General features: G+C 35.3%; 1 protein-coding gene across 4 annotated transcripts in view; it reads left to right on the forward strand.

Annotated features, from left to right (window-relative positions):
• Positions 1–22,921, forward strand: part of EPC1 (enhancer of polycomb homolog 1) — a 96,083-nt gene that overhangs the window by 61,595 nt on the left and 11,567 nt on the right. For 3 of the 4 annotated variants that reach the window (XM_034987171.1, XM_034987170.1, XM_034987168.1), the window contains exons 2-10: positions 3,794–3,953; positions 15,502–15,647; positions 16,255–16,461; positions 16,835–16,983; positions 17,859–18,018; positions 19,055–19,231; positions 19,314–19,403; positions 19,484–19,632; positions 21,392–21,744. In XM_034987171.1, the coding sequence (XP_034843062.1) occupies positions 3,854–3,953; positions 15,502–15,647; positions 16,255–16,461; positions 16,835–16,983; positions 17,859–18,018; positions 19,055–19,231; positions 19,314–19,403; positions 19,484–19,632; positions 21,392–21,744 (1,531 nt within the window). In that variant the 5' untranslated portion in view covers positions 3,794–3,853. Of the gene's footprint in view, positions 1–3,002; positions 3,212–3,793; positions 3,954–15,501; positions 15,648–16,254; positions 16,462–16,834; positions 16,984–17,858; positions 18,019–19,054; positions 19,232–19,313; positions 19,404–19,483; positions 19,633–21,391; positions 21,745–22,921 lie in introns of those variants that run through there. The other variant, XM_034987169.1, reaches the window with a different exon arrangement.

Here is a 22,921-nt window from a genome sequence, read left to right on the forward strand (position 1 = left end):
GGGTGATCTTTTAAAACCTCTCAGTTAACTCTTGCTCTTAGTAAAAGGACAGATCTTTAACATGACCAATGACTCTGCATGATTTGGTGTTAATCCCCTGAGCAGATAGCATCTGTTACTCTCCCCTCTCACCACCGTGCTCTAGTCATATTGGCCTATGTTTGGTCCCCTTCCTGTCTTAGAGTCCTCAGACATACATGGGGAGAGCGTAAATAGGAATATATAAAGTTATACCCCAGTTGTTGAAGAATCCTTTTGTAAGACTTAGAACTTAACCATAAATGCTGCATATTATACACATTTAGGATCCTTAGTACCCTATTCTTTAACTTTTTATTATAAGAATTTTCAAACTTAGAGAAAAGCTGAACAACTATATACTCAAACTAGACTCCAAAATTGTTAATGCTTTGCTGTATTTTTTCTTATTCTATAATAAAATATTTTTATAATTGAATCATTTGAAAGTATGTTGTACACATCAAGACACCACCCCTATAAGCCATGTATTAAGGGGAAATCATTTTCTTGACTGTTAAAGATAGGAGAAAATTGTGTGAAATATTTTATAAAACAAAAAACTACAAATAAGATTTTTTTTTTAAAGCAGTAAGTAGTCACTCTAATATTGATAAACAAAAATTTGAGTTCACAGTTATGGAAAATGGATAAAACCATAAGGAAAAATCTTTCTGTAGAACACTGTTCATACTAGAGAGAATATAAATGGTAACTATTAAGCATATGGAAGACTCTTTAGCTTTTATAATAATGAAAGATATATATTTGCTACCATATATTGGATAGTTAGTAGGTCTCAGGTATTTTATCTTAACCACAATTCCATATGGTAGGTAACAGTGTACATTGACAGATAATAAAACATATTGGGATAAATATCTCAAGTCCTAAAGTCCTAGAGCTACTAAAACATCGTGCCAACATTCAAATCCAGAGCCCTCTTGATTACCAAAGTCCATGTTCTTAACCAGCATTCTATATTGCCTGTAAAAATCAAAATGCTTTAGAGGTCCCGCTTCACACATAGAAAGTAATTTTCTTTATGCTTCATCTAGAAAAACAATTGAGATAGCCAGGAATATTCTGAAAAAGAATTATGAAGGAGGAATTGTCTTACTAGATAATAAAATGTAGTATGAGGCTACACTTTAAAATAAGTTAAATACTGGCATAAGAGACAGTTTGGATAGAGTAGGAAAAAGCTTAGGAATACTCCCAAGTGCAAGGGAAATTTATTCTGTGATACAGGTACATTTTTAATCGTTAAATTATCTCTCCTTACACAAAAAATAAAAAGATAAACCATATTTCTCACATGTTCACCTACACGGGAAATTATGATAGATTAATTGTTCTAAAGTAGGAACAGAATGCAAATTAAGAATAATATGCCTTGCTTCCCCACTTCCTCCTTGAGTTTGATATGTATGTGGGGCATAGGTCAAAGAAAATTTTTCTTGACATTTGAAGGAATCTGAGAATAGAAAAGGTGTGACTGACTTCCCAGCCGGAGCTTACGGAGGCACCCTGTGTTAATAGATAAGGGCCAGTAGATAGAACAACAAACTATATCAAAGTATAAGAGGGTACATTTGGCCATTAGGGAGCCCGAATCAAAGCTAAAATTGAGTTATAAAAAAAGAAAGTATTTGTTTACACCCTAGTTTTTGAGTATACAGTTTATACCTGTTATTAAGCATGACAAAATCATAAAGGAAAAGATTAATAAATGTGACTAATAGAACTTTCTTGCATGGAAAAAAGACTTTAAACAAAATGAGAAGTCATACTTCAGGAAAATATTAGGAAAATTTATTACATGGGGCCAATTTCCTTAAAAAGGAAATAATCTATTTAAATGTCAAAAAAGAAAAGTAGCTCTTTTGAAAATGAGCAAACAGCAGCAACATTTAAGGAAAAAAATCGTCATTATAGTAGAATTAACCTAAAATGACAAGATGGATGATTTTAAAATTTAAAAAGAGTCATTAAGAAGATATTACAAGGAGGGTCACCTGGGTGGTGTGGTCGGTTAAGCGTCCAACTCTTAGTTTTGGCTCAGGTTTGATCTCAGGGTCATGAGATAGAGCCCAATGTGGGGTCCGCGCTCAGCGCAGAGTCTGCTTGAGATTCTCTCTCCCTCTCCCTCCCACTCATGTGGTCATGCTTTCTCTCTCTCAAATAAATCTTTAAAAAAAAAGATATTACAAGGAATGATGGTGTATATTGTTGGAATCTCATATGCCCTTTGAGGACTTTTTTATAGTTGTCCTACAGATGCTTTCACAAATCCACAAAGATGTTTTGTATATAAAAGTACAGGTGTGATTTTTGTAGCATTCAGGGAGAAGAATAGGCATTTAGGTTGTCTCCAGGGGATTTTTTCCTATAAATTAGTGTCTGGTTAAATAAATCATGGTACATCCATACAGTGGAATACAATGCAGCTGCTGCAAAAATTGTAGTAGAAGTGTCCGTATAGAAAATCTCCAGGATATACCTAGTGAACCAAAGCCCTAGGAATAAAGCTCTAGGTGTTGCACAGTAGAATTCTGACTTTTAAATCCTATATGAGTATATATATATATTTTTTTTTTTTAATTAAAACAGGGTACTTATGAGGACTGGAATTTTCTATTTTCATACCATTGGAATATTTTTCATCCTTGAACTTGAATTTTATATATTTTTAAAAGCTAGTTTAAATTCAATGAAATGTTTACCAAAATTCAGGGATGATAGGGCTGAGTGAGAACAAATATTTTTATGGCAGCTGGTGGTATCACAAACTGGTAAAATCTTCCTGTGTGGTAACTAAACCAAAGCTTATTTCAAGTACCTGTTTTATGCCAGGCATTATCAGTTTTTGCACATTTATCTTACTTAAATCTCCAACCAAGCCTTAAAGTAGATTATTTTTCTCATACTTTAGGAAACAGAAGACTAAAGTGTCTTTCCACGAGTCACAGACTCTGAAGCCTATACTGGGCTTTCAACCCAGTATGTGTTTTCAACCCCTATACTGGGCTCTGGAAATTCTTAAGGGGTTATCAAGACAAAAGACTGGATTTGAATGTGTCAGTTTTCATCAATTAAAAATGGAGAGGATACTCTGCCCTTCTTTGAAAAGACCATATTAGTTGATTTGTATGAAAGTGCTTTCCAGATTTATGAAGCATTCTATGAAAAGGTTAGAATAACTTTTTTTTATCCATAGCCTGCTTTCTTCATACAAATGTAAATGTTTTAGCCCTTTTTCTTTGAATCTCATCTGTAAAATGCAAACTTAAAGTAACAGTTTAGTCAGTTTTTTGGCATTTTTTGTATAATTTAACTCAATTTTGGTGTAGTACATTTCTTAAATTGAGGAAATATACAGTGTATCTAACAAAATCTTGTTTCTACTTAAAATGTGCTTACCAGTAATTGTATTGTTAGCATCCTTTCAAGGCTACTAAAATCCTTCCAGTTTTGGGATACCTGGGTGGCTCAGTCAAGCATCTGCCTTTGGCTCAGGTCATGGGCCCAGGTCCTGGGATCGAGCCCCACATTGGGCTCCCTGCTTGGCATGCTTCTCCCTCTCCCACTCCCATGCTTGTGTTCCCTCTCTCGCTCTCTCTCTGCCAAATAAATAAATAAAATCTTAAAAAAAAATAAAATAAAAAATAAAATCCGGTTTTAAAACAAATGAACAGAAAAGTCTTAATAAGGCTACACGTTCTGCTTGCTATTTTTTAAATACATAAACTTACCTATTTCTTCCTGTTTTTAGGAACACCATCTTCAGCGGGCTATTTCAGCACAGCAGGTGTATGGCGAGAAGAGGGATAATATGGTCATACCAGTCCCAGAAGCAGAAAGTAATATTGCTTACTATGAGTCTATATATCCTGGGGAATTTAAGATGCCAAAGCAGCTTATTCACATACAGCGTAAGTAATTACTCTTTTAATTATTATATTTTCTGTAGCTATTTTCTGCTTAACTCTTGACACAGTTTTACTTGTTCAAGGCCATTTTCAGTACCCATTTCATTGATTAGCATCAGCTAGAGAGTTCCTAGAGCCCATTTTCAACTTTTAAAATTGAGATTTCTGCCTGACAAAAAAGATGGCATTTTCATCCTAAGTGTTTAGTTTCATCTCAGCATGTGATCTTATACTACTTTAGACAAATAGGATAAGGAATATACCTGAGATGTAGAAATGGTTTTCTTACTATTCAGAAATAGTGATATGAGTAGCCTTAAAGAACGTCTTAGTAAAAGTCAGGAATCAGCAAACTTTTTCTAAAAAGGGTCAGATAGTGTGTGTCTTAGCTTTTTTGGGTCATTCAGTCTGTCACAATTCTTCAGCTATACTGTTGAAAGAAAGGCAAAATTAGCAGTTGACAATATGTAAACAAATGGGCATGGCTATGTTTCAATAAAACTTTATTGATCAAAACAGATGGCAACCAAGTATTGGCCCATGGACCAATAGTGCCAACCTCTGGTCTGTGATCCTACTGACTTTTAGTGTTCTAGGTGGTAACTTGTTTCACTTGGTAGTGATGACTTCTTCATTAGCAATGATCCTTTGATGGCTATCACATTTGATGGTGAATAGCTGAGAGCTTATAAACTTAGGAGAATACATTTCATTCACTCAATCCGCAAGTAGTTGACAACTTTAAAACGTAGTTGAAAGTTTACTAAGGTAAAATTGGTACAGCTTTCATTGTGTTGTTGACCTTTCTAAAGAGGGTTTTCCAGTGACCTGTCTAAACTTTTTTCAGGACCATATAAATCTGTGTTGTTTTTAGAAATTATTTAAAATGAATTAACTACTTTTCTCATTTAACCTTTCCTCCATATGATCTAGTTTCTGTCATGGATTCTAAACATTTATTTTACTATTTGTTAAATACGAAAATGCAAAACTAAAGATAGTGCCTGTATTGGCATTTGCTATTTTTAACTTAATGTTTTTTTCTCTTTAATTCTAACTTGCACCTTAATTTATTGATTTCCTTTAGAAAAAAGAATGTTTTTTTCCAATTTACTAAAGGTTACTTTGAAGTGAAATAAATAAGTGGCATGTGCTTTCTTGCCCACTCCCATGTTTAATTACATATAAGACATAGACACAGACATCTTAAACAAACTTGACCAATATTAGAACATAAAAATTAGTTCTCTGAAAAATCATGGCAATTTGAAAGTTACAGATCATCATCAGATCCATATATGTAACTGTTTTCTACAGCCACAGGTTATATTATCTTACAAATGCATGCTTTTAGGTTAAAGCAGGATTAAGTAAGATAAAATTATATTAATCAATGTACATTATCATAACAGAAAAAAAATTTGGAATGCCTGTTTTACAAATAGACTGCTCATTGATGACCAAAACCCACAAAACACATTTTACTGGTAACTAGTGGATTAAATTATGGTCAGAAGAGTCCAGAGTTACAATTTTAAAAGGAATTGACTTTGCTGATTTTGTAATCAAATAATAGCAATAAAATGGCAGCAGAATTGTAGCTTACTTGGGGAGAAAATTTTTTAATCAGTACAGATTTGACGTATCTTGTCTCTGGAAAGATACATACATTGGAATATTAATCAAGATAGTCTACTAATTAGTATTAGCTGCCATTGAGTTTCTCTTAACATTTTGTTTTAAATAATTATAAATTCACAGGATAATATATGCAGCTTTGTACACCTCAATCGAGATAACTCAACTGTACCATCACCACAAGATTCCATGTTGTTACTCCTTTATAGCCAAACCTAGCCCCTGGCAACCACTAATATGTTCTCCATTTCTATAATTATATTAGTTAATGATTACAATATAAACAGAATCATGCAGTGTATGTCCTTTTGAGATTGGCTGTTTTCACTTAGCATAATATCCTTGGAGTCCATCCAGCTTGTTTCATGTAATATAGATCATTCCTTCTTATTGGTGAGTAGTATTCCATATGTTTGTTTAACCATTGACCCAATGAAACACATTTCAGTAGTTTCCAGGTTTTGACTATTACAAATAAAGCCGCTATGAATATTCATCTGCAGGTTTTTGTGTGAACATGTTTTTATCTCTCCTGGAATAAATACCTATGAGTTCAGTTGCTGGGTCTGTTTTTAGTTTGACAAGAACTTCCACAGTATTTCCAAGAGTATCTGTGCTGTGTTACATTATCTCCAGCAGTATATGTGTGATCCAGTTTGTCCTGTATTCTTGTCGGTATTTGGGATTATCACTTTTCTATGTTCGCCATTCTAATAGGTATGCAGTGATCTCTCATTATACTTTAAATTTGTATTTCTGTAAATGGCTAATATATTAAATATCTTTTCATGTGATTTGCCATCTATATATCCTCTTTGGTGAAATGATTGTATATGTGTTTGCCCATTTTCTAATTAGATTGTTTTAACATTGAGTTTTAGGATTCTGTTTTATTTGTATATTCTAGACACAAAGTCTTTGTCACATATGTAATTTACAAATATTTTCTCCCAGTATATAATTTGTCTTATCATTCTCTTAACAGAGTCTGTCACAGAGCAAAAGCTTTTAATTTTGATGAGATCAAGTTTAAATCGGTTTTCCTCTTGTGAATCATGATTTTGGTATCAACTCTAAGAACTCTGCCATTTCCTGGGTCTGAAAGAGTTTCTCCTATGTTCTGTTCTAGAAGTGTACAGTTTCACATTTAAGTGTTTGATCGGTTTTGAGTGTGTGAGGTTTAGGTCAAGGAGTTTTTGTTCTGGTTTTGGTTTTTACCTCTGGGTGTGCAGTTGCTCCAGCATCATTTACTGAAACAGCCATCCCTCCTCCATTGAGTTGCTTTTGCTTCTTGGTCAGAAATTAACTGGCATATTGATATGGATCTCTTTCTGGTTCTATATTCTATTCCCTTGATTTCTGTTTAGTCCAAGATAGTAGCACTGTTTTGATTACTGCAACTTTATAAAACCCTTAATATCAGAGAGAGTCATTCCTCCTTTATTTTTCTTTTTCAAAATTGTATTGGGTATTCTAGGGCCTTTCCATGTAAATATTACAATAAGCTTGTCGGTATCTACAAAGAAACTTGCCGAGATTTTGATAGGAATTAGATTTAAACCTATAGATCACTTTAGGGAGAATTGACATCTTTACTATGTTGAGTCTTCAGTCCATGAACACAGTATGACTCTGCAAGTATTTAGGTCTTCTTTGATTTCTTTTATTAACACTTTATAATTTTTATCATACAGATCCTGACCATGTTTCTTTAGATTTATACCTGCGTGTTTTATTTTCTTTGGAGCAATTGAAAATGGTATTACATTTTTTATTTTGATTTCCACTTGTTCATTGTCAGTATACAGAAATGCAGGTAAAATTGTTTATCTTATGCCCTATGTCCTTAACTGAAATTCCTTTTTAGTTCTTTCTAGGAGATGTTTGCAGATTCTCTGAGATTTTCTACATAGAAAATCATGCTGAAGTCTGAAAAAATAGTTTTATTTTTCCTTTTCAATCTCTCTGTCTTTAATTTCTCTTTCTTCCATTATTATAGTGGCTAAAACTTTAATACTGTGTTAAAATATTAAGTGGTGAGAGCAGACATCCTTGCCTAGTTCCTGGTCTTAGAAGGAAATAATTAAGTCTTGCATCATTATGTATTATATTACCTGTAGGGTTTTTTGTATTTGCTTTTTATGAGATTGTCATATATGTGATTTGGAAATCTTTTCTCCCAGTGTATAATATGTCTTTTCATCCTCTTAACGGAGTCTTTCACAGAGCAAAAGGTTTTTTTGCTGAGATCCAGTTTATCAGTTTTCCTCTTATAGATCGTGATTTTTATTCTTAATGTACTGAGAGTTTTTATCGTGAATCAGTGTTCAATGTTGTCAAATACTTTTTCTACATCAATGGATAGCATCATGTGATTTTTCTTCTTTAGCCTCTTGATATGATAAGTTACACTGGTTGATTTTCAAATATTGAACCAACCTCACATACCTGTAATAAATCTCACTTGACTGTAGTGTATTTTTTTTCATACCTTGTTGGGGAGGATTTTATTGGGGACTTTTGCACCTAGGTTCATGAGAGATTGTTTGGCTATGTATATGTGTATGTGCACGTGTACGTGTTCTGTCTTATTTGGTTTTGGTATCAGAGTGATAGTGGCTTCATAAAACAGGTTGGAAAGTTCTCTTATTCTGTTTTCTGGAAGAAATTACATAAGATTTATGTTAATCCTTAAAACTTGGTATTGTCTTTTAATACACTACACTAAATAAGAAAAATAATGAGTATAAATTTCTATAAAGTTAAAATTTTGTCTGATGGTGGTCTAGTAAATTACTTACGAAAGATATGTTACCTTGAATTACATATATGAACTGGTTCATTTTAGTTCCCCTAATTTCTGTTGTGTAAATCTCTTAAGCTAATGTTACACAAATTCTTCTTGGGAGTTTTTTAAAGGCGTTAACTAGTATTCTCTAAAAAAAGCAGTGGTCAAACATGTTTGAGAATAATTACATATTGTATTCCCCTACCTGCCCCCAGAGTCATAATGCATATTACCATATTTATAGGCTCTAGGAGTCTTGTGGCTAGGAAAAAAAAAAGGCTAATTTTTTTTTTTTTTTAAGATTTTTATTTATTTATTTGACAGAGAGAGACACAGCGAGAGAGGGAACACAAGCAGGGGGAGTGGGAGAGAGAGAAGCAGGATTCCCGCTGAGCAGGGAGCCTGATGCGGGGCTCGATCCCAGGACCCTGGGATCATGACCTGAGCCGAAGGCAGACGCTTAACGACTGAGCCACCCAGGCGCCCCAGGAAAGGCTAATTTTAACCCAGCATTTTCTAGTTGTATTTATTACATGTTCTCTGTTAACATTTTATTGAACATTAGTTTGGAAAAGTTCAACTCTGTCCTTATCTTCAACTGGCTTAGCGAAGAGATCATAATTTTCTTCCTTTAATCCAATCAGAGCTTTGAAGGAAGAAACCCATATTATATTATAACCATTATCCCCTTCTTTAGTTCCAGACTTTAGGTACTTTTTAAGCTATTTCACTGAGTGCTTGACACTCAACATCTCCTAATCCAAAGGATCATGTAATGAATGTTGTTTCTCTTTGCTGCTGATCTGTAAGGCTTCTAGAGTATACAGATGGGACTTTCCTATTTATACTGGAAGAAAGGACAAAACAGTTCTGACCAGAATAGACAGGAACAATTCTTTCATCCCCTTCTTTTTGCACTTGGGTCTCAAGGCTCTCCTATTAATCCTGAAAGGAAGCCTTTTTTTATTTTTATTTTTTAAAGATTTTATTTATTTATTTGACAGAGACATAGCGAGAGAGGGAACACAAGCAGGGGGAGTGGGAGAAGGAGAAGCAGGCTTCCTGCCGAGCAGGGAGCCTGATGTGGGGCTCGATCCCAGGACCTTGGGATCGTGACCTGAGCCAAAGGCAGATGCTTAACGACTGAGCCACCCAGGCGCCCCGGAAGCCTTTTTTTAAAGGGTAATCTTGATGTACATTTATATATGTATATATGCCTATGTGTGGAGATACACATATGTACATTTCTAACTTTGTCCACTGGAAGAGCCAAGAAGCAAGATTATTCAGTAGCAATGAGCACACCTAGCACCTCGTCTCTAATCCATTCTCCATTAAATGGGACCACGAATCTGTGGAGAAATGGCTGATTCCAGGGCTGTGGAAGAGTAGGTGCAAGATGAACCTGGAACCTCTTATTATATCAGAAATTAAGCATTAAAAAAAAAAAATGACAGGGGCATATCACAAGGACACAGGAATTTCTTTCACTGGCTGGTTCTGGGACAATTTAAGCAATGGAATAATTAAACATAATAATGAATTGTAAAGCATTGAAAAATGTAGGAATTCAGGAGTCCGTACTGATAATAAAAAATGGTGACAAGTAGTCTCATGCTTCTGTAGTACAAAGCCAAAAGCTGAGTGGTACAATGTGAAGAGAGTACTGGAGTTGGAAGATCATTTTTGCTATTATTGTGACCAAGATTGAATCATGTAAGAATCGTCAATGTGTTCTCAATATAAGAGAAAATTTTGATGAGGAACAGGATATTTACATGACCTTAAGCTCTCCCTACCAACTGTTTATTAGTTACGGAGGGGGCGGGGGACAAACAGTAGTTATGCAGTGAAACAATTGGGTAATTTCTTGACTGGTAATGAAAATTATCATCACTTATTAGGAACAGATGAACATTGTGTGTCTCTAGATGTGATACTGTGAGAAGGACTAAGAAAGTTGAGTATGCAGTATGCCATCTAAGAGTGCATATTCTAATCATAATGGGAATAATAATAAATGTTCTGGGGAGAGGGCTATATTCTTCAAAAACATCAGTGTCTTAAAAGACAAAGAAAGGCTATAGAAATGTTCCCGGTTAAAGGAGGCCAAAGAGACAATAACAAAAATAATACCTGATCCTAGACTGGTCTTGTGCTGGAGGGGGGAAAGGTTATGAATTACTGGGTCAGCTGATAAAATCGGAATGTAGGCAGGAGATTAAATTGTTCTATGAGTGTAAATTTATGAAGTTGATGACTGTACTGTGATTATATGAAAGAATCTAAGGAAATACACTCTGAAGTATTTAGCAGTAAGGAACCATTATGAATGTAATTTATCCTCCAGTGCCTCAAAAAATAAAGTGTGAGTGTACATAGAAGCTAGAGATATAAAACAGAACACATGCAAATGATAAAATAAAATTTAACAGTAGGTGATTCTGGGTAAAGGATATGCAGGTGTTCCTTGTACTATTTTCTTGTGGTTTTTTTAAGATTTTATTTATTTATTTGAGAGAGAGAGACCGAGAGCGCTTGCAAGAGAGAGAGAGAGAGAGCGCGCACAAGCACAAGCACATGGAGGGGCAGAAGGAGAGGGAGAAGCAGGCTCCTGGTTGAGTGGGGAGCCCAATGCAGGGCTCGATCCCAAAACCCTAGGATCATGACCTGAGCTGAAGGCAGACATGTAACTGACTGAGCCACCCAGGTGCCCCTAGACTATTTTCATTTTGCAATTTTTTATAACTGAATTTCTAAACAGGAAGGTGGTTTTTTTTAATAGATCTTTGTAGAACCTACTTTTAAAATTACCTCTGAATAGAGGTATCCTGTCTTTATGCCCTGATTCTGAAAGATTGCATTTCCTCCTTCTCTTTGCCTACCTCCATATCCACCTACAACATCCAGTCTTCCGCCATTATTCTTCGGGTACTACTCTCATGTAAAATCTTGAGCATCATCCACAGAATTTTATCAAAAAGGATTTTGTATCGGGCGCCTGGGTGGCTCAGTCGTTAAGCGTCTGCCTTCGGCTCAGGTCATGGTCCCAGGGTCCTGGGATCGAGTCCCACATCAGGCTCCCTGCTCCACGGGAAGCCTGCTTCTCCCTCTCCCACTCCCCCTGCTTCTGTTCCTGCTCTTGCTATCTCTCTCTCTGTCAAATAAATAAATAAAATCTTAAAAAAAAAAAAAAGATTTTGTATCTGTGATTTCAAATCTGGGATTCTCCATTCATTCTCCTCAGGTACATTCTAAAAGTGACTCAAAGCTCTCAGTTACTTATGAATATAAAGAAGTTGAAGACTTTGATGATCTAGCTAGCCAGTGATAGCTTTGTCTTCTTAGGTCTAAGGCAAATGTGTCAAATACCTACCACACCATAGTAAATATCACTATTAACAATATTTTCTGCTGCTCAGAATTTGTTTCAAGAACTTACAAGTAGATATTACCAATCATTGAGGGCTAGTGCTTGAGTTGAAACCCACTTACCATTCCTGGGCTGAGAAATTTCTCCTTGCCTTGTATAATGTGCCTTCTTTTCAATCAGGGATTACATTCTGTTTCTAATCCACAATTTGTGCCATTTCAGGGCCCAAATATCCTTTCACTATTGGTGTTATAGACATACATACTTAGTCCGAGCTACATATGGCATTTATTACATAAATATTTATATACATTTCATCTGTGTTACTTGACTCTAAGCATAAGGGCAAGGACTGTGTTGTGTACTACTTTGTATCTTCTTTAAAAATAATCAATTTAGGGGCGCCTGGGTGGCTCAGTTGGTTAAGCGCTGCCTTCAGCTCAGGTCATGATCCTGGAGTCCCGGGATCGAGTCCCACATTGGGCTCCCTGCTCAGCGGGAGGTCTGCTTCTCCCTCTGACCCTCTTCCCTCTCGTGCTCTCTGTCTCTCATTCTCTCTCTCAAATAAATAAATAAAATCTTTTAAAAAGAAAAAAAAATAATCAATTTAGGGGCGCCTGGGTGGCTCAGATGGTTAAGCATCTGCCTTAGGCTCAGGTCATGGGATCGAGCCCCACATCGGGCTCCCTGCTCAGCGGAGAGTCTGCTTCTCCTTCTCCCTCTGCTGTTCCCCCTTCTTGTGCTCTCTCCATCTCTCTGTCAAGTAAATAAAATCTTTAAAAAAAAATAAAAATAAACTTACATGTATGTACTATTGTGTTCTTTTTGCTTGGATTTATTTTCTACTGCATTTTCTCTTCCATCTGTGTATTTTGTTTAACCATAGACATAACTGGGTTTATCCCTATCAAAATATTTTAAAAGGAGTTAGCCTATATAGTATGGCTCCTGTTCTTAAACAATTATTGCCTAGCTAGGTCTCATTTTAATTGACAGAACTTAATTACAAGGTACAATCCACTTGCCTATTTCTTTGTAAACCCTGTTTTCTACTTTGAACACACTCAGTAACATGGCCCAGAAAATTTGAAGATTCTCCTCTTTCTAGGACCATGATAACTATGTTAAATCTTTGTCAGCTGCTGTCATTTAGAAGGGGCAGGTTGGGCTGGAGCTAAATTGCACTTTAGTCATTGGCTCTGGTTTTTTAGTCAAATGAAATCCTAAAGTGATTTTTTACATGTTAGCATTTTTCTAGGGCTTTAGTGTTATGTCTGAACAAGATTTGGTTCTCCTTATATTTTAAGATCTTACATGTGTTTGCACCATCTGTAAAAGGAAAGCTTCTTCAGAGGCGAGAGCAGTCTGACCCTCAGATACTTGTTAACTTTCCGTAGAAAAGACACTGAGCTCCCTATCCTAGGGATCTTCCTTTCCAGTCTTGATTGCCTTCCCCGGTATGTTGGATGTGACTTGTCATTCATGATATATGTCAAATATAGTTTGGTAATGCAAACGTAAGGTGATACTAGGTGAGCTTGTTTCGTTTTTGTGAATAATTAAGTTTTGTAAGTATGATTTGATCTGAAAAATTTTATAGTGGAAGATGCCAAGTAATATATAAATAAGACCCTAAACATATATAAAATATGCCCTTAAGAAGCAGAACAATGCTAGTTGGTCCCTGTCAGCTTGGCTTTCTGGATTAGCAGGATCACCACTCTTTAATAGGACTTTAAATGATGACAGAAATATTTTATTATTTGTGCTTTCTAGTACAGCACTAGCCACATGTAGCTATTTAATACTTGAAATGTGGCTAATGTGACTGAGGTACTAAATTTTTAATTTAATTGATTTGAATTAGCTAATGGTTATCCTACTGAACAATGCAGATATGAATTGTTTTGGTTAGGGACCCAAGAAAACAAGTGTTTTAATCTAACAGACAGTGTTTAACCTACTTCAGGATCTGCAACAGCTCTGTTTACATCAAAATAACAAACAGAAATAGATCATGGAAAGTCATTGGAGGGCCTCTGGGTGTAAGAAACATGGGTGCAGAGGTGTTAACATATAGAGATTTTTATGAAGGAATCTAAATATTTTAATTAGGAATATTACAGAAGTGTAATATAGGTCAAAGCAGAAAACAAACAATGATATAATATGTTCAATTCTACAAATATTTATTGGATTCCTATAGGCCAGATACTATGTTAAACTTGAAGCAGGGAGGGAGGTTTGGGGTAGCCAAAGGGTCCCCTCTTGTACCTATCACAGATATCACTAATGGATAACTACATATTTTTTCAGGGTTTTTTTTCCCCACTTTAATCAAGGCAGTATCAGAATGCTTTTCAGTAAAGTACTGCAGAGTTGGCATACAAGATGAACATGTTTACTGTCTTTGCAGATAAGTCACAGTGCCTCCTCTCAAGGAGCTCAGTTCATATTCTAATATTTATCAAGTAGATTATAAAGTATGTGTAGAAAATAGTACAAAAGAAGGTCATTGATTTAGAACTGGAATTTTTAACCTTGGTGCCACAGCTTTTAGGGATATTTGAATTCCTTGTAATTTGTGCAGAATGTTATATGTTCACACAGTCTGTTTTTCTGGGAAAGGGTTCATAGCATCAATAAAAGATAAAAGTGGCTGGGAACCACTTACTAGTTGGGGGCAATCAGGAAGGAATTCCACAGGACTTGAAATCGGGTGGTTTGCAGTCATTCGTTAGGTGGGCAGGCAGAAAACAGCTAATGTAAAGGCCTAAAGACATGAAATAGCATGTTGTATGAAATATGTGAAATTTGAGGGACACCTGACTGGCTAAGTTGGTAGAGCACACAACTCTTGATCCTCGGGGTTGTGAGTTCGAGCCCCACGCTGGTGGAGAGATTACTTAAAAAAAATTGTATATATGTATGTATATATATATATATGTAATTTGATAATGCTACATCATAAAGTACTGATGAGACTGGAGAGACTAAGTCAAAAAAAGACCTCATACAGTCCTAAGGATTTGGATTCTGAGGTGACAGGAAGTTAAGAGGTATTAAGCAAGGGAAAGGTGTGAGACATTTTGATATCAGGCTATTTAATAGTTCACTTATATTATTGTTAGCCTAGTTTAATTTTGACACGTAATTGAATGACATTTGATAATGTGGTTCTTGGCGTATTTTTCAAATCTTAACAAATATAAGAAAGATACCACATTTCTGTCACCATGACAATGATTGTCATGAGGAAACAAGCCTCCTTAGCAGAAGTGCACTCATTGAGTGATAGCGATTACTGTTCTTGGCAGTGGCTTCTAACACTTCAGCTTTAAATACCACTCCCTAAGTATTTGGTAAAGAAGTTACATAATCTATTAAGTAGGATTTATTCTAGAAACAATCTTATTTAAAAGACCTTTTATATTATATCAAACCATATGAAATTGCTGATATTTTATCATTTTTAGCTATAAGATTTTCGTAGAGTTGAATCCAGTACATTTAATCTCTTTATGTTCTTAATAATGGGCTTCTAGTTTATTTTTGAGGTGGGGGAAGGGGCCACACCCATTGTCTTTTATGACTTATGTGTATGTCTATATTAACAATAACTTTAAGTGTGGGAAGCATAAATTTCTTACTTCTTTAGAAAATCTAGATTTCGTTTCTATCCAGACATCTGTTGAGAGGTTTTTGTCAGTGGATTCACATAGTAAATGATTGCTTATGGTTTCTTCTGTCAGCTTTTAGTTTGGATGCTGAACAGCCTGATTATGATTTGGATTCTGAAGATGAAGTATTTGTGAATAAACTGAAAAAGAAAATGGACATCTGCCCATTGCAATTTGAGGAGATGATTGACCGTCTAGAAAAAGGCAGTGGTCAGCAGGTACAACTTCACTGTATATATAATAAGTATGTTTCCATATATATGTATATGGAAACAGGATAATATTGGGGTGAGGGTAAGTGAGCAGTCTCTGGAATTAATAAGCATGAATTCACATCCCATTGCTGTCCAGTTCTAACCTGTATAATCTTGAGCGATACGTTTAAAAAAAAAAAAAAAAAAGGCTCTGTGCCTCAGTTTCCCCTTCTGTAAAAGAGATGATAAACATAAGATTGACGTGAAAATTAACTAAACTAATGTATATAAAGCGTCAGTGACTGACATGTATAAGGCACTCCACGTTTGCTGTTATTAATACTGTTGTTATTTTGGGGCGCCTGGGTGGCTCAGTTGTTGAGCGTCCGCCTGCAGCTCAGGTCATGATCCCAGGGTCCTGGGATCGAGCCCCGCATCGGGCTCCCTGCTCTGTGGGAGGCCTGCTTCTCCCTCTCACACTCCCCTCTGCTTGTGTTCCCTCTCTCGCTGTGTCTCTCTCTGTCAAAAAAAAAAAAAAAAGTTGTTATTTTGATTATTGTCATTAAAGTTAGAAGTACTTTTGAACCTTATTATGTATTATATGAAAATGACATAATGATTTTACATTTAGCCAGTCAGTCTGCAGGAAGCCAAGCTACTGCTAAAAGAAGACGATGAATTAATTAGAGAAGTTTATGAATACTGGATTAAAAAGAGAAAAAACTGTCGAGGGCCATCTCTTATCCCATCAGTAAAACAAGAGAAGAGAGATGGTTCCAGCACAAATGATCCTTATGTGGCTTTTAGAAGACGTACTGAAAAAATGCAGACTCGAAAAGTAAGTGAATTTGGAAAACTTTTTGTAATTTTTTTTTAATATATGAAGAATTATTTATACTTATGACATATCTCTGCATTTTGTATTTTAATTTGTATTTAAATAGACTTTCTGTGCAAAATAATGAAAAATATTAATTTAAAATGAATCAACCTTAGGATTCATTACACAGCTATTAATGATATATTTTAATGTTAAACTATTTAAAAATCACATATAAAATTGATTTCCTGGTGATCCATATTCCCTTTCAGTGTCTTTAAATTCTAACCAGCCCTTCAAATGTATGTATTCATATATATTAGTAACTGTGTTCAGAATGCCTCTAGTTAGAAATGTTATTGACATTAAAAAAGCAACTTCATATTTGCAGAATCGCAAAAACGATGAAGCCTCTTATGAAAAAATGCTTAAACTGCGTCGAGATCTGAGTCGGGCTGTTACTATTCTAGAGATGATAAAAAGAAGAGAAAAGAGTAAAAGGGAGCTATTGCACTTAACACTGGAAATTATGGAAAAGAGGTAAAGTATACTTTAATAGGGTCAGGAAGTATCGTACCATTAGCATTTTGTATACTGAAGTATGGTACCTAAGCAATTAACCCTGGAAATACCTTCCTTTAATAATAAGTAGAAACTATTAAATGTGTGATATGATATATTTTGCATAATTTTACATGTGTTTCTCTATTTTCTTTAAAAGTGACTGGGTTCAGTAAAATTAAAATATGGCAGGTATAATCTTATTCTTTTGTCCTTATTTGAGTTGAGTGCAAGGCTGGGAGGGAGAGAACATTTGTCAATTCTAAAGTTTTTAATTTACTCACTAGATGGTACTGATTTTTTTTTTTTTTTAAATACATACTGGGTTTTTTAACAGAGAAGTATAAAGAAGGGAGGGGAAAAGTCCCATAATCTTAACACTCAACCATTTGGCAAGGTACACAGTGACAACTTCAAGCCTCACTCTCCTATTTCCTAGTCAGTATCTCCAAAGAAAACCACTATTAAATTTCTCATAATTCATTTCAGGAAAATTAGTTTTATAGCACAAACAATTCAAATTAGCAGAAAGTTCCTCAGCACCATTGTGGGCATTAATTTCAACATCTCCACCAAATCTTTCACCCAAATTGGCAAGTTAAATTTCGAACCTTTATTTTTTTTACCCCAGTCATGTATTTATGGTGCAAAGATAAAGCTATAAGCCAAAAACTAAACGGAAGAAACAGAAGGAATTATGTACTCTTTATTTTTAATAAGCGTTCATCAAATTATCAGAGTTTAATCTTACCGTAAGTCTACTCAGTGTTTATAATCGTATCTCAGATATTAATAGTCCTAGGTATTTACAGCACTAACTTTAACTTTTGCAGCTTTCTTTTTTATAATTTCAGGTATAATTTGGGTGACTACAATGGAGAGATCGTGTCCGAGGTTATGGCACAGAGACAGCCAATGAAACCTACTTATGCCATCCCCATCATCCCTATTAATAATAGCAGTCAATTTAAACATCAGGAAGCAATGGATGTGAAGGAGTTCAAAGCAAATAAGGTGGTAAATATTTTTGTGATAACAGTAGCTGATAACAGAATGGCGTTTTATCAGTAGAGTGAAAAAGAAAAATACATATAAACCCTACCGTGAAATATGCTGCAAAGTGAGCTTTTGATTCGAGACTGACCTGTCGATGCAACAGTAGGAATTATAAAGGGAGATACCGTATAGATGAACTTTTTAATAATTTACTTTTCCCAAAAAGAACCATAATGCCATAAACTACCTAAAACTTGATACAAATATTTAGCATATGTACACAACCATGATACTTGCCATGATCTTTTTCTTCCCAACAAGTATCATTTTTGCCTCTAACCTTTCTTTCCTATTGCATACTTCATACTTCCCCTAGCTTTTGCTGTCTGTCCACCTGCATACATATTTCTAACATGCACCGTGTTCATCAGCTCAGTCACTCCTGCTTCTGTAATATATCCTTGTGTTGTCCCTGTTTCATGATTTCATCTCTTTATCACCTAAAACTGCCCAAATTCACTCCAGAAAGCCTTTATTGTTTAGCTACCAAATCCTTACTATTATTTTTGTAACACCTCCACAGTATAAGTTATGAGGTTTGCTTTGTGTGTATGTAAAATTGTTTGCATTATTATCTTCCCAAAATTGATTTGGTAACTCTTTAGAATAAATACTAGATCCCCCCCCTTTTCTTTTATTCTCTTCTAGAATTTTGATAGAAAATTGAGAAAAAGGTACAGGAGCTAATGGTAAATACTAACTGCAGTTACAGGCTTTCAGAAGCTGAAGAACTTCTGTTCTCTTCTTTTACTTTAACTGAAACAAAATCTTTCATGAGATTATGTTTAGGTTGTAGGAACTTTATCCATGTTTCACAGAGACCAACCTGTAAGACTTTACAATATAAGATGACAAAACATAAGCATCTTATATAGCTCTTCTGAGTATAAATGACTTCGTTCTAGCTCTAAACTTCTTTTTAAAACTTACCCCAAACTGCAGGCTTGTTGAACGTGGTTTCTAGTGTTTGACTAATATTATGACTTTATTGCAGCAAGATAAAGCCGATCTTATCCGACCTAAACGTAAATATGAAAAGAAGCCCAAAGTCTTACCATCGTCTGCTGCTACAGCCCCTCAGCAGACGAGTCCTGCTGCACTGCCAGTCTTTAATGCTAAAGATTTAAATCAGTATGACTTTCCCAGCTCGGATGAAGAACCTCTCTCCCAGGTAAAGACACAAATTTCTCTATGAATATAGAGGAGAAATGGAGGAAGTCACATGTTTTGACTCACTTCATTTAATTTTAAAGGTTTTGTCTGGCTCTTCGGAAGCTGAAGAAGAAAATGATCCCGATGGTCCTTTTGCTTTCCGTAGGAAAGCAGGCTGTCAGTACTATGCTGTAAGTTTCAGGTTCTCTTTTTAAATAACAAACTGTTCACCTTTAACTGACAAAATAATTTGGATTTTTTTTTTTTTTAGCCTCACTTAGACCAAACTGGCAACTGGCCTTGGACTAGTCCTAAAGATGGAGGATTAGGGGATGTACGATACAGATACTGCTTAACTACCCTCACTGTACCCCAAAGGTGTATTGGATTTGCACGAAGACGGGTTGGGCGCGGTGGAAGGTAAGTGTTTCTGTATTCCTAGCATAGGGACAGTAGGGTAATGAAATCTAGAGCTTAAAGAGAAGGAATCCTTCTAAATAGCTTATTTGTTCCCATTTTCTGTTCCTAACTGATTTTTGACGAAAATACTTAAACTGCAAAAAGTTGTTTCAGAAGTTCTGGGAGAGGGGTGCCTGGGTGGCTCAGTCGTTAAGCGTCTGCCTTCGGCTCAGGTCATGATCCCGGGGTCTTGGGATCGAGCCCCACATCAGGCTCCCTGCTCAGCGGGAAGCCTGCTTCTCCCTCTCCCACTCCCCCTCCTTGTGTTCCCTCTCTCTCTGTCTCTCTCTCTGTCAAATAAATAATAAAATCTTTAAAAAAAAAAAAAAGGTTCTGGGAGATGTTAGGAGAAAGGATTGAATAAGCTAAGAAATGTCATGTAACTAGTACACTAAGTTGTTTAATTCCTCAGTGAAAAGGCTCCAGAAGGGGCACCTGGGTGGCTCAGTTGGTTTAGCGTCCAACTCTTGATTTCAGCTCAGGTCATAATCTCTGGGTCGTGAGATTGAACCCTGCATCAGACTCCGCACTCAGGGCTCAGCACAGAGTCTGCTTGAGATACTCTGCCTCTCCCTCTCCCTTTGCCCCTCCCCCCACATGCTCTCTCTCTCTCTCTCTCAAATACATAAATAAAATCTTTAAAAAAAAAAAAGACTCCAGGATCCGTGCATGACCTGCCCTGACATCCCAGTTTTTCAGGATCTAATTACTCTTCTTCTTTTGTTTAAACATGATAGAACCCCTGTACACTCTAGATGCCTTTATGTGAGAATTTGTGTGGGAGGCAGGAAGGAATTACAGAACACATAAAAGTGAAGAAAAAGAAAGATATTCCCATGTAGGTGGAGAAAAAAAAAACATAATATCAGGGTGCTTTCAGGAAGAAACCTAAGGATGTAATTTATAGTGAATTATGGCTTATACCTGTTTCTTTCATTTTTCAATTCTTAATTGCAGTTTTTAATCACTTAAACATTAGTTTAGAATTGTCTGGGCACTGAAATGTATTTTATTTAGTGCCTTTCCCCCCATCATTATGTTGACATCATAGTGGTGAAAATTCTGTATGTTGGCTGTATTTTATTCTATACTAGCATAGTCAATGTTAGTATTTTAAGATGGAAACATCTATAAAGTTTATATAAATAACATATATCCTCTAGAGTAGTGGATCTCAAATATTTTGTTGATAAGAAATTTTAATCATATAAAATAACCCAAAGCTCACATACTTTTTACTACTTTTCTCCTACCTCCCCCACCCCTGCAAAAAAAAAAAAAAGAATGAAGTTTTTGCATAATAGAGAACAGATATTTTATGAAGTGTTTTGGTGCTTTGTAATGGAAGTAAAAATCTTTGGTTGAAAAGCAGTTTGGAAAGAAAAATAGTCTCATGTTTTATCAGTAACTTCTACTGTTAGACCAACTCATAGAACTATTAGTAGGCCATTGCTGATGTAAAATGAATAGTGTACCTAATTCTTTAAGGTGGATTACTCTCTTTAATCAGATCGTTATAAAGTAAAAGAACTTTTATCAGAAACTGAAAATTTACCCAAAAAATTTGAGAATTTAGCTTATAGGGCTAAATACTGAAATAATCAAATTTATAGCTTTTAAATATTTAGTATGAGATGGCTTTGGGGGAATTGGGAGGGTCTTTTTTAATAGTTCTTGAATAGCTATTTTACATACATGTTCCCTGCCTTATTTTTAATAGGGTCTTACTGGACAGAGCTCACTCAGACTATGACAGTATGTTTCGACATCTGGATTTGGAAATGCTTTCCTCTCCACAACATTCTCCAGTCAATCAGTTTGCCAATACCTCAGAAACAAATACCTCGGACAAATCTTTCTCTAAAGACCTCAGTCAGATACTAGTCAATATCAAATCATGTAGATGGCGGCATTTTAGGCCTCGGACACCATCCCTACATGACAGTGACAATGATGAACTCTCCTGTAGGAAATTATATAGGAGTTTAAATCGAACAGGAACAGCACAACCCGGGACCCAGACATGCAGTACCTCCACGCAAAGTAAAAGTAGCAGTGGTTCAGCACATTTTGGTATGTTTATTTGTTATGATGTACATTTCTATAGAAATGTCAGGTTCATCCATTTTCTGAATGTGGTGTATTATATTTAAGGCCAAAAGTCCTTTTCTCTCAAAATAATGAGAAAAAAAGGACCTAGGTTAAAGTATTTGAATTCTATTTGTACGTGTGTTTTCACTTAAACACACCCACATGCAAAGGTGATTTATTACTACTTAATGTATGGCATTTGTTTCCTGGATACACTCTGTGAACCCACAGTTCACAATTCAGCAATTATATTTTCATAGAATATGAAAAGAAAATGGGCCATTAATTGTTACTATTTTTTGCTTGGACACTTCTCTAGTCTTTTATTTAAACTGTTTAAAAGTAGACCAGCAAGTCAGTAGATATGCAAAAGCCTTATCTACTGACAGTAATGCAGAATAATTTATAAGAGAGAAACTAATTTTTCAGAGAACAATACTTAAAGGATTATTTTAATTTTATAGGATCATTATAATTTTGGAAACATTTCCAGATAACATCTACTTTAGCATTATGGCTACATTGTGAAATGTATCTAAAATAAATGCTGTCTTTAAGTATTCCTAAAATTTTGGCTTTCTATTTTAAAGCATAAATCTGTGTTATTTGAGGCATGTAGGTTATAGAAATTCACTGTTAAAATTATGTTACCACAGATTTTTGTAAAGGTAATTTAAATACAGATTTTGAAGGAACTGTAAAGATATTTATTGTGTCGCCCTAGTTATCTGGTAAGGCTACAGTTAAATCTCCTAATAAATATGAAAATGTGCTGCTTATTCTTAAAGATCTCCAGAAAAGGTTCCATAAACTAATTTACTTTGTGTCTGGAAAACAAGTACTTCTATGAAATGGAAGTCTTTAGCTCATAAGAAAAATAATCACATTTCAGAAGTCAACTAGAAGATAATCTAAATTATTCTGAGTCCTAACAGATTAGTTTAGTCCCATTAATTTCAGAGTGTATACTATGGAGAGTCTGTTTCTCTTGGCTATTACAGTCTTAAAAATCAAAATAAAGAACTTTTCAATATGAAGGAGGACTTATATAGTGTGCGAGTGTAGAGATTTTAAAAGTATAAACTTGTAATATGTTTTCCCTGATAGATAGTTAAGCTGTATAAATTCCTTGAGACTTCTTGTAGAAAACTGGCATGTT

Source organism: Mirounga leonina, unplaced genomic scaffold (genome assembly GCF_011800145.1).
Source record: "Mirounga leonina isolate KUSES-001 unplaced genomic scaffold, KU_Mleo_1.0 Mir_413, whole genome shotgun sequence".
NCBI lineage: Eukaryota > Metazoa > Chordata > Mammalia > Carnivora > Phocidae > Mirounga > Mirounga leonina.